The following is a 14,133-nucleotide window of genomic DNA, read 5'->3' as shown; positions in this document are numbered from 1 at the left end:
CGAACAGGAAGAAAAGGCACAGACCTAGGCTGATTCTGACAAATAGAGTCACACTAATTTTCAACCATAGTGGGAGAATCTCTCTGGGTCAGAGTGTAAGATTATTATATTACAAGGTTAGGTGAGAAAAACATAGGTTAACATAAAAGGTTAAGCAACTCTGTACTATGTGAAATACATGACTCATTTGTAAGATTTCCACATCCACAGTCTGGATGCTCCAGCAGCTCTGGAAGCAATGAGGGCAGGGGCAGATGTTATTTTGTGGCAGGACAAACAGCCAACCACACATTATATATAGAAGAAGATCACAGATAAGTTTGCAGGAAGGCAGGAAAGGGTGTAATGCCAGTGCCCTGGGCCTCAGGGGGCCTTCACCAACCATGAAGCCTGGGGTGGAGAGGATCAGAGAAAGAGCAGCTCAAACTTGCAACTGTAGGCTTTTGTGTTTACGGTTCCTTGAAGGCTGGAGTGGAAAGACTGTCTACTACAAGAAAAATGGAGCAGTACAAATGAGTTGAGGCTGTCACAGTTCCGTGAGCATCCCTGCAGGGTGAGCTCGTCCCCACCATGGGGGACCGATGGAGCCACCATTATCAGAGTCCACAGTTAATCACACATACTTTCCTGTAGTTTATGCCAAAGTCAGCAGCAACTGCCAATTCTGCCCTACAAACCCCTTCGTAGTTTGGCTCCCTGTCAGCCTTGGGAAGACCAGGTCAAATCCTGCAGCCTTGATCTGACTGTTTCCTGTAGGTATGGCTGCTGAAATCTGGGGTAGGAGTGGGGAGAAGCAGGGGAGGCCACAGATCAAAATGTTCCAGACGTCCTTTTGCCTGTTATTGTGGTATGAATCAAGGGCTCTTCCCGTGATAACAGTTAAACAGCTACTTTTAAGTGAACGTAAACAGTTGTTTTCTAAAAGGAAGAAAGAGTAGAAAACGAGGAGATATATAGATGGAGGTGCTTGTATTTGGGCTGCCCAGGAGCCCCTAAGTCATTCAGTTCCCTGGATGGATTTAAAGGTGGTGTCACTGTGTCACCAGAACTCTTCACTATGACTAGTAACTAAAACCCAGTTCTAGCTACGTTGAATAGACTCACACACAAACATACAAGGAATAGATTGAGTGGATTAAGTAAAAGAGTTCAAGAGACTGGCTCCAGAGGTTCAAACTATGTCTTTCTCTATCCCTTGGGCTCTACTTTTCACTACAATGGCTTCACTGATAGGCTCACACCCCCACATGATGGTAAGACTGCAACTCCTTCTATCCAAGCTTCCATATCTATCCCCACAAAAAGAGTATGATGAGTCTCACATGAATTTCATGCCTGCCTTTAGATGAATCAATGTGTGCATGGAGAAGAGATTTTCTGATTGGCCACTCAGGACACATTCTTTGGTTGTTAGCTTTCGCATAACAGTAGGGGTAATTCCAGCAAAGAGTTAACAATGGATGATCCTTTCATGCTGACTGTGTCAGTAGTTAAGTCTCTGGTGCCTGAACTTCAAAGATGATGCTGGGAAACTTTAACAAAAGCTTGGATTGGTGACCCGGCGGACTGGGAGGCTCAGTTATCTGTCCTTATATGCCACTTTGGAGACACCGAGGCACTGACAGTTGTATGAGCATCGGTTGATACCTTTTCTCAAACTCCATGTGTGACTTTTTGCAAAGGTGTCAGCTAATCTTGAACCAGAGCAGTAAGGTAAACCCTATGCTTTGCAACTTGTCTCAAACCTTTAAGATACATTATCAGGATTCAGACTGAATTTCGCTGTTTCTCCAGGGCTCCTGCAAGAAGTACAAATCTCACCTTTTCAGGTAAAGTTCAAGTGCAAAGTGGTTTCACATTCACTGCTGCTGCTGCTGATGGTGCTTTATGTTACTCCCCTACAGGGCATCTACAGCTGCATTCATGGAGTGCACATTGAAGAAAAGAAGAAGTCTCCAGACTTCAATCTGACAGGATCCCAGAGCAACATGTTAAAACTCCTCCGGTCAGCCAAAAACATTTCCAACATGTCCAACATGAACTCCTCAAGAATGGACTCACCCAAAAGAGCTGCTGACTTCATCCAAAGAGGTTCCCTCATCATGGACATGGTTTCAGATAAGGGGAATATGATGTACTCGGACAACAGGTCCTTTCAGGGGAAAGAGAGCATTTTTGGAGACAACATGAACGAACTCCAGACATTTGTGGCCAACCGGCACAAGGATAACCTCAATAACTACGTATTCCAGGGACAACATCCTCTCACTCTCAATGAGTCCAACCCTAACACGGTGGAGGTGGCTGTGAGCACAGAATCCAAAGTGAACTCTAGACCCCGGCAACTTTGGAAGAAATCCATGGATTCCATACGCCAGGATTCACTATCCCAGAATCCAGTCTCCCAGAGGGATGAGGGAACAGCGGAGAATAGGACCCACTCCCTAAAGAGCCCTAGGTATCTTCCAGAAGAGATGGCCCATTCTGACGTTTCAGAAACGTCAAATCGGGCCACGTGCCACAGGGAACCTGACAACAGTAAGAACCACAAAACCAAGGACAACTTTAAAAGGTCAGTGGCCTCCAAATACCCCAAGGACTGTAGCGAGGTCGAGCGCACCTACCTGAAAACCAAATCAAGCTCCCCGAGAGACAAGATCTACACTATTGATGGTGAGAAGGAGCCTGGTTTTCACTTAGATCCACCCCAGTTTGTTGAAAATGTGACCCTGCCCGAGAACGTGGACTTTCCAGACCCCTACCAGGATCACAGTGAAAACTTCCGCAAGGGCGACTCCACACTGCCAATGAACCGGAAGCCCTTGCATAATGAAGAGGGGCTTCCCGACACCGAGCAGTATAAACTCTACTCCAAGCACTTCACCTTGAAAGACAAGGGTTCCCCACACAGCGAGACCAGCGAGCGATACCGGCAGAACTCCACGCACTGCAGAAGCTGCCTTTCCAACCTGCCCACCTATTCAGGCCACTTCACCATGAGGTCCCCCTTCAAGTGCGATGCCTGCCTGCGGATGGGGAACCTCTATGACATCGATGAAGACCAGATGCTTCAGGAGACAGGTAACCCAGCCACCCGGGAGCAGGTCTACCAGCAGGACTGGGCACAGAACAATGCCCTTCAATTACAAAAGAACAAGCTAAGGATTAGCCGTCAGCATTCCTACGATAACATTGTCGACAAACCTAGGGAGCTAGACCTTAGCAGGCCCTCCCGGAGCATAAGCCTCAAGGACAGGGAACGGCTTCTGGAGGGAAATTTTTACGGCAGCCTGTTTAGTGTCCCCTCAAGCAAACTCTCGGGGAACAAAAGCTCCCTTTTCCCCCAAGGTCTGGAGGACAGCAAGAGGAGCAAGTCTCTCTTGCCAGACCACACCTCCGATAACCCTTTCCTCCACTCCCACAGGGATGACCAACGCTTGGTTATTGGGAGATGCCCCTCGGACCCTTACAAACACTCGTTGCCATCCCAGGCGGTGAATGACAGCTATCTTCGGTCGTCCTTGAGGTCAACGGCATCGTACTGTTCCAGGGACAGTCGGGGCCACAATGATGTGTATATTTCGGAGCATGTTATGCCTTATGCTGCAAATAAGAATAATATGTACTCTACCCCCAGGGTTTTAAATTCCTGCAGCAATAGACGTGTGTACAAGAAAATGCCTAGTATGGAATCTGATGTTTAAAAATCTTCCATTAATGTTTTATCTATAGGGAAACATACGTAATGGCCAACGTTCTGGAGGGTAAATGTTGGACGTCCAATAGTGCCCTGCTAAGAGAAAGAAGATGTAGGGAGGTATTTTTTTGTTGTTGTTGGCTCTTTTGCACATGGCTTCATGCCATAATTTTCCACTCAAGGAATCTTGTGAGGTGTGTGCTGAGCATGGTGAGTCCTTAACCAAAAATAACTAACTACATAAGGGCAAGTCTCCGGGACATGCCTACTGGGTATGATGGCAATAATGATGCATTGGATGCTAATGGTGATGTTATGATTTCCTATATTCCAAATTCCATTAAGGTCAGTCCACCATGTAATTTTCTCATCAGAAATGCCTAATGGTTTCTCTAATTCAGAATAAGCAATATGGTATGCATGTAAACCTGACACAGACAAAATAAAAACAGTTAAGAATGCATCTGCACTGTAGTGAGATTGACATGTGCAAGAGATTAGGAAGTGTGGCTCGTAACAGTTTCAGCTTTCTCGTTATGCCTTCCATCACAGCCCAGGCTCACCCCAAGAACTCCAGGCTCCCCCAAAGAATAGCAAATCAGTGTGTTCGTGGTGACTATGCTACCTTCATTATAGTTCATTTCCAAGACACATCTGGAGCCAAAGGCCCGAGGGACCCTCAGGTGGAGACAGCTACAGGAATCTCTTTGGATGTTGATGTGTGTTTCTCTCACCCTCGGCTTCGATGGTCTTGTTCAGAGCTGCATAAACTAACACATTTATGTCTTCGAGATCTAAGTGTGGATCTTCTGTCTGTGACACAGTGGCCATTGTAGTTTATCCCGAAGACGCCTATGTACGTAAGTTTGCATTTCCTCCCTTCTGGTGATGACTCAGGGTTGTATAGTATCTGTTGCCCCTTCCCTCCCAGAGTAACCATAACTCGTTCCGTTTCCAAACAGCCATGGTGGTGTCCAATTAGCTGTGTATTGCTCGTCCCAGAGTTGTGAATGTGGTGACATGCACCAACAGCCGTATGTGTACTGTGCTCTGTAAGAAGTACAATGCCATCTGTCTGCCGAAGGCTAGCATGGTTTTAGGTTTATCTTCCTTCACATACAGAAATTCTGTTGGACACTCACTTCCACCCCAAGTTCCTCAAATGAAAAGCCTTCAAAACATGAAACACTCTTGGATCTACCCTGAGTATCCTCCAAACTGTGGATATAGACTTTAGTGAGACAAGTGATTTCTCCCGAGTTATTCTCTCTGTTGGTGGCAAACCACTTCATAGCACCAACAGAGATGTAGGAAAAATTCCTCAAAGCATTTGTCATTTCTGAATCACCTGCATTATCCCATTCTTATTCTACTCAAACCTGTGCATATATGACATGAAATGATACCCATTTTATTTTAAGTTAGAGGCAGACAGGGGAATACTTATGCATGGGGAGCCTGTTAGCACAGTGCCTGCCACAAAAAAAAAAAAAAAAAAAAAAAAAAAGTGCCCCCGACAAGATAGTCGCTATGTTATGACACTTTATCAGATCAGGATTTTCTAGTTTAAAAATTAAATACCATAAAACCAGCAAATAATATTAACTAAACCTTTTATATAGTTCTACTCTGTTAATTAGTGTATTTCATATATATGAGAATTTTTGATGTATTTGGGATAACTAGCCATCAGTGTTTGCAGAAGACCTCAGTCTGTTTCGGGCCATGCTACGGAAACACTAAGCTAATGTAGACTCGCCTGACCATTTCCTGGTTTCCTCCTGCATTCTGCTTTACGTTCTTGAAGAAAGGGAGAAAGTGGCAGGTTGAAAAATTATCCCGTTTCTTCTCCTCATGGTGTGCATTCTGTTTTGTAAGTATTATTTTCTTGCATGTGGGCAAGTGCCAGGAATGATTCTCTTAAAGCTCAAGGATGCATGGAATAGCTCCATCTTTGGGAAAGTGCGCCTGACCTGCAGTGTTCCTATAATGACGAAAAGTGGTTGCAATAAATTTCAGGGTCAGTGGTAGAGAACAGAGGGAGGCAGTGGGTGAGAGGAGCTTCCTTTCATTTTTGAAAGGCAGAAGGGGCTGACTAGGTCTTGGGGATGCATATGCTTGAAAATGATATTTTATTTCCCGGCTGCTGTATCTCTGCTGTCCCAAGACCCAGCCATGGAGAAGCCTGGATCAAAGGGCCTGGAATAGTCATCCCAACTTCTGATCCTAAATCTGAATTTCCATGACTGTGTGGCCTTTTAGCCCTTTCTACCTTTTGCCCTTCCACTGCGTTCCAAACCTTTATCCACCCCAGCAAGGATCACCTCCATTTCCTCACAAGTCTGGGATGTTTTGACACGAATGAATTAAAAAGCCTCTCCAGAACACAGAAGAGTGATTTGTTGTCAAGCCAAAGAGGCTTTCTGTCTTCGTCTGGTGTCCTCTAAACCCAGAGGGCTGCCAAATGCCACAGAGACCTCTAGGGAGACTGAGAGTTATACTTGCACTGACTTAATCGGTCAAAAAGCCTTCCCCTAATAGCAGCATTATTTCTGCTATTAACCCCATACATACATCTCTGGATAAAGAAACGGAAAATGTGGCCTTTGGAATAATCAACAGTAATGTTGCAAAAAAAATCTATATCCTTTTTACTACCCAAAGTGTTTTCTTTAAATAAATAATCAGAAATTTTATGCTGCACAAAGTTTATGGTTTCCCTTCTCTACTAATTCATTGACTCTTCAATGTGATGATCCCAAGCAAAGAAAAAAAAAAAAAATCAACTACTGATCAGATGGTCAATTTCTAAGGAAAAGATGCAGAGTTATTCAAAAGTCATCTGAAGTTCAGTTTTTGCAAAAAGAATATTGGGAATGTAACGTCCAGTGGTGAATGGAAACCACAGTATGAGAAGTAACAAGAATTAAATAGGAAGCCCTAGACTATAGATCCATCACAGAAGATTCCTGTAACATATCCCAGCTCTGAGGTCTTAGATTTGTGGATGGCAAGGAGTCCAAATCTCTGAACACAAATGCCTGAGTTTCAGCTGGCTTAAGTCAGAACTGGCATCCATAATGATATCTTGTTAATTCTAATTGGTTTTTTCCACTTGAGAAGGACCCAACAGGTCCTCAGAGAGGTACACTTGAATGCAAATGGTTGGGTCTCTGTCCAAGGGTAATAGCATGCACATGCAACCAGTTTAAAATACTCTGGGTAAGAGAGTCTTCTAGAGCATGAACTGTACTTGAGAAACCTTTGTGCTTCTGGAAAATGAGTTTCATCATCCTTACATCTGCAGGTTCTTAGGCCGCTTATGGTTTCAATGCTCTGAGCTGGCAAGTCCCTATAGGTCTATCTTTCTGCCAGGGAGATATGCAGGATTATAATCTCACCACACATTACTGTTATGTCCTCTGCAAATCTCTCTGCATTATTTATCTGTCTGCCCAGCACCATGACGGGGCATCCACGGATTACTCTTGATTTTCTCTTCCCTGATTCACAGGGTGCCAGAGCGTCTTCGTATTTAGCTTTTCTAGTGAAAGCATTAAAATTCACCCATTGCAGCAAAATCTGTCACATCATTTCACGCTTATTTTCTGGGGAGAAGAAAAAGAAAATTACACCTTGTTTACAAATGAAATAGTTTCACTTAAATGGGACTGTAGCCAAAGCAGTTAATTAGTCAAAAGATCCACGGCTGTCATATAGTCACACATTGTTTATTCTATTTGATATGTCGACCACTGATGTGTATTTAATATTCTGCATCCTTCTCAGGAAATGACAAATGCCCTGAATTATTTGCAAATAGAATTGCTAATGAAAAAGAAAAAAAATGTTGATGTTAATTAAATGGTGATTAAAAATTTATCTCCTTTAAATCTAAAAAGTGCAGCTTTAATAATCAGTTGTCATATAAATAAGTACCTTGTACTGAAATCCCTTGCGGTTTAAGACCTAAATAAACACTAATTTGAGAAATCTAAAATACCTTACAGAGGAGCTGGATATATTCGTTAACATTATGCACGTTCCTGTACTGTTTCTTTGTGCATTGCTGTCGTGCGTGAATCCTTGAAAAGGGGACATGCGTTGTTTCTGAAATGGAGCCTGTTTGTATTAACCACGGCTATAGTAGACATAATTGGACTCAAAGAAAAAGAAGTTCGAGTAGGTGGAAGCTAAATGTGTTGGTTGATATTTAATGAGTGAAGGGTTCTATGTAAAGGCAATTTTCCTTCCAAAAGTACTGTTTATTTTCACTGGAGACACAATTAGACCTTTCCAGATACCCCATCTCTTTTTGGTGAACAGGGTTGAAAGTGATGTGGGGTCTATACTTGAAAAGTTCTCCCAGTATGCAGTTACTGTTTCCCATTCAATCCCTACATATTGTACTGTGTTCATACCTAATTGTATCAGATGAGGTCAGCTTGCCACTTGATATGGATCAGAGATGATAAAATGCACTTATCCTGTGAATACAACTGCTTGTGTACACATGTATATAATATACATGCTTGATTTCTACCATTCACACATAAGTGTATTATCCAAATAAAATTGTACATATTGTAAAGTTTATGTTAAAAATTAAATGGTGATGATGGTATTAACACATGGAAAACCCATTCTGGTTATTTTTATGGGAGGATATTTCTGTAGAGAGGGCACTGTATTTTTTTAATCTCAGTTGTAGGGAGGATGACAGAGCTTAAGTAGAATTTGGGTGTTGGTGTTCTTGGCCCCTTCTTTGAAAAACAAAACTCTGGGATGAGGGGTATAGAATCTATTCTGCTCGCATTTGCTTCTGAAGACAATGCTGATATGGACTTGTGTGTGAATTTCCTTAAACATGTCAAAGGGCATAGATTTCCTATTTAAATACTTTATCCTCTTTCCTCACCTGCACTCCTTCTGTGCCCAGCAGTGCTTTCAGTATAGTATTAGCTAGAAGTGCCTGCCCAGAAGGGTCTTAGAAAAAGAGAGTTTGTAGAACCACACCAAAAGTTAGGAGAAGGGTAGGAGAGATGAGAAAATGAAGTTTACAAATGGGCAGTTGCCTGTTTAAGATCATCAAGTTAGAGTATCAGAGCGAGGATTAGATCCAAGACATGGTTCAATTTCCGGCTCGGTTCTCTGACCGGGCTGACTTATTTCTAGGTTTCTTTCTAGGGGACACTCCTGACTACTTCCGGAATAAGAGCCAGAGATCCCCGTAAAGCTGCCCTGGCTTTTTTTTTTTTTTTTTTTTCTTTTTTCTTTTTTTTCACCTCTTGCCCTAGAAAGACCTACCCATGCTCCCATGCTTCTTTGAATTTTGTTTTCCTTTAAACTCCCTCACAATCCCTGTCTTAAAGTTCTAGAAGAGAGAAAACTTTTTTCAGAGACTGTCTCCTTAGGAAGAATCAACAGGGATATTGTTTAAAACCTCAAACTGAGATAAAAGGCTGGTAGTAACCGTTGAAATAATTGAGTTCTATGTACCATGCACTGAGGAAGAACCAAGCACACTGACCAGCTAATAGGATTTCACTGAATGTCCACTTCACTTTGAAAGCCAGTTTGGGATTGTGGGGGAGGGGATGCAAAATAAACAGAAAATACAGTCTCTTCCCATAAGTAGCTTATGGTTTAGAAGTTCAGTTCTCTAATCCAAATGATAACCAAGGACCCGTGAAATGCAAACAGAGACTAAACAGCAAAAATTAGAAATGAGCCAGGAAAAAAAAAATCTGATTCTAGGAGCATACTTTTTTTTTTTTAAAGTCCTTCCCTAAACCTTTAAGTAACTCTGGAGAATAGAGTTAGTGCTCCTGGAAATGCACTTGATTTATTTTAATCTTCGAATAACGTGCTTAGGAGACCCAGGAGCGGCTAACCAGGTGAACACACTCACACTCCTACAATTTTGCACAGGAAGGCTTGGGTCTGGTTCCAGCCAGTTCTCCAATCCTTCCCAAATCATGCCTCCTCCCAGCCTTGTGTTATGACATGTGCCTCAAGAAAAGGTTTAAAAAAATTCCCCAAAGGATTAGAAAATAGACCATGATGTAAAAAGATGAAGCATTTCCCTAAAGCTTTTTTGTTTGGTTTTGTTTTTGACGTTTGAAGAACCCTTTTGATAGACCAGGGTATGAAGGTATCAGGGAAGGGTGGAGGGAGAATTCTTTATCGAGTTCCAAGTGCCTACTGTTGTGGCTGACAAAAGAGAAAGCATCAGGTTCCCTAGAGAGAAAATGGGGCAAAGAGATGGGGAAAGGAATATAGGTGTATTTCAGGAAGGATGGCGAGGTGGAGAGGGAGCTTTTGTCACTCTGTCCATCCCATTCTATGCATTCTTGGGATGTTATATTTTCTGCTTATCGCAAGTACTTGCCATGGATCTGCACCTGAATTTGAGAATATCAAAATATATCTAAATTGAGTGTAGGCAGTATTCTAGGCATATCCTAGAATGTGATCCTCAAAATAACCTTAAGATATAAATATGATTGCTCCCATTTTACAGATAAGGAAACTGAGGCTCAGGTTTTTCTCAGCCTCATCAGTAACTAGAATTAGTAAATCTCTAATGTTAGACATATTCTCAAAGTGCCTGGTCTCCTTCAGGGAGATCAGAATAGAAGTCAGAAAGAGAGGTCTGCTCTTTTGAGGTTCCTGGGCTTATACCCTTGAGTGTCAGCCTCTGTGACAGAGAAGTTTGTTAGGGTCGTACCCCTCATTGCCTGATTTGGGTGTATTGAGAATTTCTGGGGATCTCACCTCTGTTCATAGTTCCTTCTGAGACTTGAACACTGTTTGTGTCTCCCTTTCATATGCTTGCACTCAGCATTTTAAAAAAAATTCCTGGGGAGTTATTTTCTCTACTTAGCATGTGCCTAATCTTAAATATCTCTTTCCTAATGTCTCATCTTTTTATCACTCAACATCAGGGCTAATTCCATTAAACATATGTACATAGTACATGCTCTCAAGTGTGTGGGTATGCACACACATGCAGCCATGTGGCCCTCCATTGAAGTCCTCCTAAATATTGTGACCCATGTTCAAAGAGGTGATATTATTTGCAAGTTGACTGTTCCTCCTATTTCATCCCTATGTTTGGTTATCTTTGCCAGGCAGACGGAATGAGTTTCAGAGGTGGGACAGGGAATAGGAAATAGAGTTTCTGCATGAATGATGGAGAGCTTTGGTAGTCAGAATGTTTGAGGACCAGCTATTAAAAAGTTGTTGTTTTCCTTCTTGGTCTTTTTTTTTTTCATTTCCAAATTGTCTTAGAGATAATTCGCTGCTCACTTAGCATTAGGATAGTGATGGTTATTCTGTCCCACTGAAGAGTGTTGAATTGGAATGCTTCCACCGGGCTTTATAGGTACCCAGAATGGCCTAGTATTTAACGTACTCTGCAGGCATGCCGCTGAGCACACACTGCCTTTCCTGCATTCCCCCCTCTCCATGTTCTAAGCCACATTTCTTTCCTGGCATTTATATTTACTGGGAGGTGAGGGGTGCATTAGGCCCATTTGATGGATGAGGACACTAGGGGGGATTTGAAGGAATGTCTTTCTGGGAGTCTCCATGAATTCTCTGGAGGGTTAGCTAACTTAATGCAAATTAAGTGCTAGTCTCTGAGAAAAAATTTCTCAGCTGTTTCATCTTTCAAGCTTTTTAAGACAGAAAGATTATTATTTGTTATTTGGAGATCCTGTTGTTGGGTCTACAAGTGCATGACAATGTTCTCCTTGGAATGTTGAACTATGTAGAAATGGAGCACTCCAAAGAACAATTTGACCAATAGCATTTCTTCTCTGGGGGTTGTATTTCAAAGCATGCAACTCTCCAGGGAACCAGAACTAAACTGCTTAAAATGAGGTCATTCCTCAGATTAACTTCCTCAGATAAGGTGTCAGCAGTCCGCAGAAACACAGAAGACAAAACGGAGATTATCACTCATAATTCTCTCTTTCTTACTGTGTCAGTGAAACAATGAGTTTGCATTTTTGCAATCCTAGAACATTCTTCATTAGCCCTGGGTCATGACTTCTTCCAGTTAATTCTCTTTCATACCTTTAGGAAAGATTTAAGATGAACCCTCAATAGGATATTAACATAACATAGCCAATACCACAGCTGCCTTTTAAATTAATAAGGTTAATTGTTCTCCAACAAACATGAGTTTGTCTTTAGCATTTTAAATGCCTCCCATTGATCTGACATTTTGCTGTTTCAAGTTTTAAAGGGCTCAAATCAAAGACTATTGATAACTGAGCAAAAAGCAAAGGTCCAGAAATACGAAAACATTGTCATTTTTTTTCCATGAAAAGCAATCATAGCCTTTGGGATTCAATCAAAGTTTCTACATTAGCCATCTAAGACTTACTGAATTATTTCCATTCTCAGTCAAGCTAATTCAAGTGAATGAACAGTATTGACTTTTAAAATATTTTTTAAAATTTTTTAAGTCTTTATTAAGTTTGTAGACACAGCTCTGGGGTCATGACCACTTATAGAAATGTTTCAGTTTAAAAACAAAAGATTAAGCCCTCTAATTTGAGCCAAATCCAGGTGATCTTTTTGGAAAATTTTGATGAATATGAAAAGATGAAAGTGGAACTTTTAACATTCATGTTCCCCAAATTTTTGACTGGGAAGGGATGCTAATTGCCTACTTAAGATATAAGTTCAAGAATAACATTTTCATAGAAAAGGCAGAAAACTGCTTGACACACATAGTTAGATGTGGCTCAGGTGCCTTCCAAACCTGAGGGTCCCCAAAGATTTCTTTACCAGTTGTTTTTTAACTGTGAATCTTAATCTTGTTCATTCCCCGGCCAAAACAAATTTAAAAGCATAAACCTGCTGAATTAATTGGCAGAATTCACCATAGTTTATATCACCCCAGAATGTTTATGTGTATGTGTTTATGTAGAGCATATATATTTCAAGCTGAATGTTCAGAAAGAATAAGGTGAGTTTTTTGGTGGCTTGAATAAGAATTAGATCATAAAAATTATAAATAATGGCCTTCTCAGACAGAAAAAGAGGATAAATGATTCATTTTTCACTCATGTATTAATAATAAGACTTGTTGCATAATACACAAGCTGGTCATTGCCTGCAAGAAAGTTATTGAATTAAGCAGCTATCCAGGTTTATGTCTGAGTCCATTTTTAATCCAATATGGTTAGGATTGAACTCCATATGCAGAGGGTTTCTATTCACAGCTACATTCAAACAGAATCCAAAACCCACATCAGAACTGACTTGATCTCTTGTATGGTAGAACTCAAAGCAAGCTGTGTGCTCTATGCAATGGTCTTCATTTGGGAATTAATGTTCACTGATCAACTGCAGCAGTTTATATCTGTCATGTTTTAATCCACTGCATGAGGAAGTGCTAATAACTGTATTAAATATTTCCAAGCATAGCTACAAAATTACATGTTTGCTTAACACCTTTCTATGATAGAGGAAGTATATACTATGGTTGTCTTCTTGTAGTATGTCTTTTAATTTTGTTCAATGTGTTATCAACTGTTTTAAGGAATGGGGATTGACATGTGTGTGCAAACTGATATGTACATAACTCCTGAGGCAACAGAAGTGCCCGGTCATATGGTGTAAAAATGTAAATACAGGAAAATTTCATTTTTCTAATAAAGATAATTTCTGCCAATTGATATGAAAATGAGAAATTGAGTTGTGGTCTTTGTTGTTGTCATTGTTGCTGCTGTTGTAAGCATCACTGTGTTAGTCTGTTTTGCATTGCTAGAAAGGAACACCTGAGGCTGGGTAATTTACAAAGAAAAGAGGTTTATTTATCTCATTGTTCTGCAGGCTGTACAAGCATGGCACCCGCATCTGCTTGGCTCCTGGTGAGGCCTCAGGAAACTTTTAGTCATGACGGAAGGGAAGAGGAGCCAGTGTGTCACATGATGAGAGAGAGCAAGAGAGAAATGCCAGGCTCCTTTAGACAACCAGCTCTCTCATGAACTAACAGACAACTCTCTCATTACCATAGGGTGGACACCAAGCCATTCATGAGGGATCCGTCCCGATGACCCAAACATATCTCACTAGGCCCCACCTCCAACTTCTGGTGATCACATTCAGCATGAGATTTGGAGGGGACAAATACCCCAACCATATCAATTGCTAATGTTTCAGGCAGGCTTAATGTTTGTACAAAGGGGAAATAACGAGTTCCCCACTTTGGCAAGGGGAGAGGGTAGAGGGAGGCACGGAATTCAGGACAATTCTTGGCTTGGCTTCAGGATTTCAGCCAAAAGCTTAGCCACTGTCCCACACCTAGCTCTTGTCTTCCTGTGCACTTCCTGTGCTTGTAGCCTTGACCCTGATAATGTTGACTTTTACCAAGAAGCACCCTTATGGCAAGAGGGGAAAGGGGATTCTTGCAATAC

General features: G+C 41.5%; 1 protein-coding gene across 2 annotated transcripts in view; it reads left to right on the top strand.

Moving 5' to 3' along the window:
• Nucleotides 1-13,400, top strand: part of GRIN2A (glutamate ionotropic receptor NMDA type subunit 2A) — a 431,623-nt gene extending 418,223 nt beyond the window's left edge. The window contains exons 14-15 of one of the 2 annotated variants that reach the window (XM_005591232.5): nucleotides 1,905-3,081; nucleotides 3,425-13,400. In XM_005591232.5, the coding sequence (XP_005591289.1) occupies nucleotides 1,905-3,081; nucleotides 3,425-3,498 (1,251 nt within the window). In that variant the 3' untranslated portion in view covers nucleotides 3,499-13,400. Of the gene's footprint in view, nucleotides 1-1,904 lie in introns of both variants that reach the window. The other variant, XM_005591230.5, reaches the window with a different exon arrangement.
• Nucleotides 13,401-14,133: the final 733 nt, after the last annotated feature.

This window comes from Macaca fascicularis, chromosome 20 (assembly GCF_037993035.2).
Source record: "Macaca fascicularis isolate 582-1 chromosome 20, T2T-MFA8v1.1".
NCBI lineage: Eukaryota > Metazoa > Chordata > Mammalia > Primates > Cercopithecidae > Macaca > Macaca fascicularis.
This window is presented reverse-complemented; position numbering and strand designations above follow the sequence as displayed.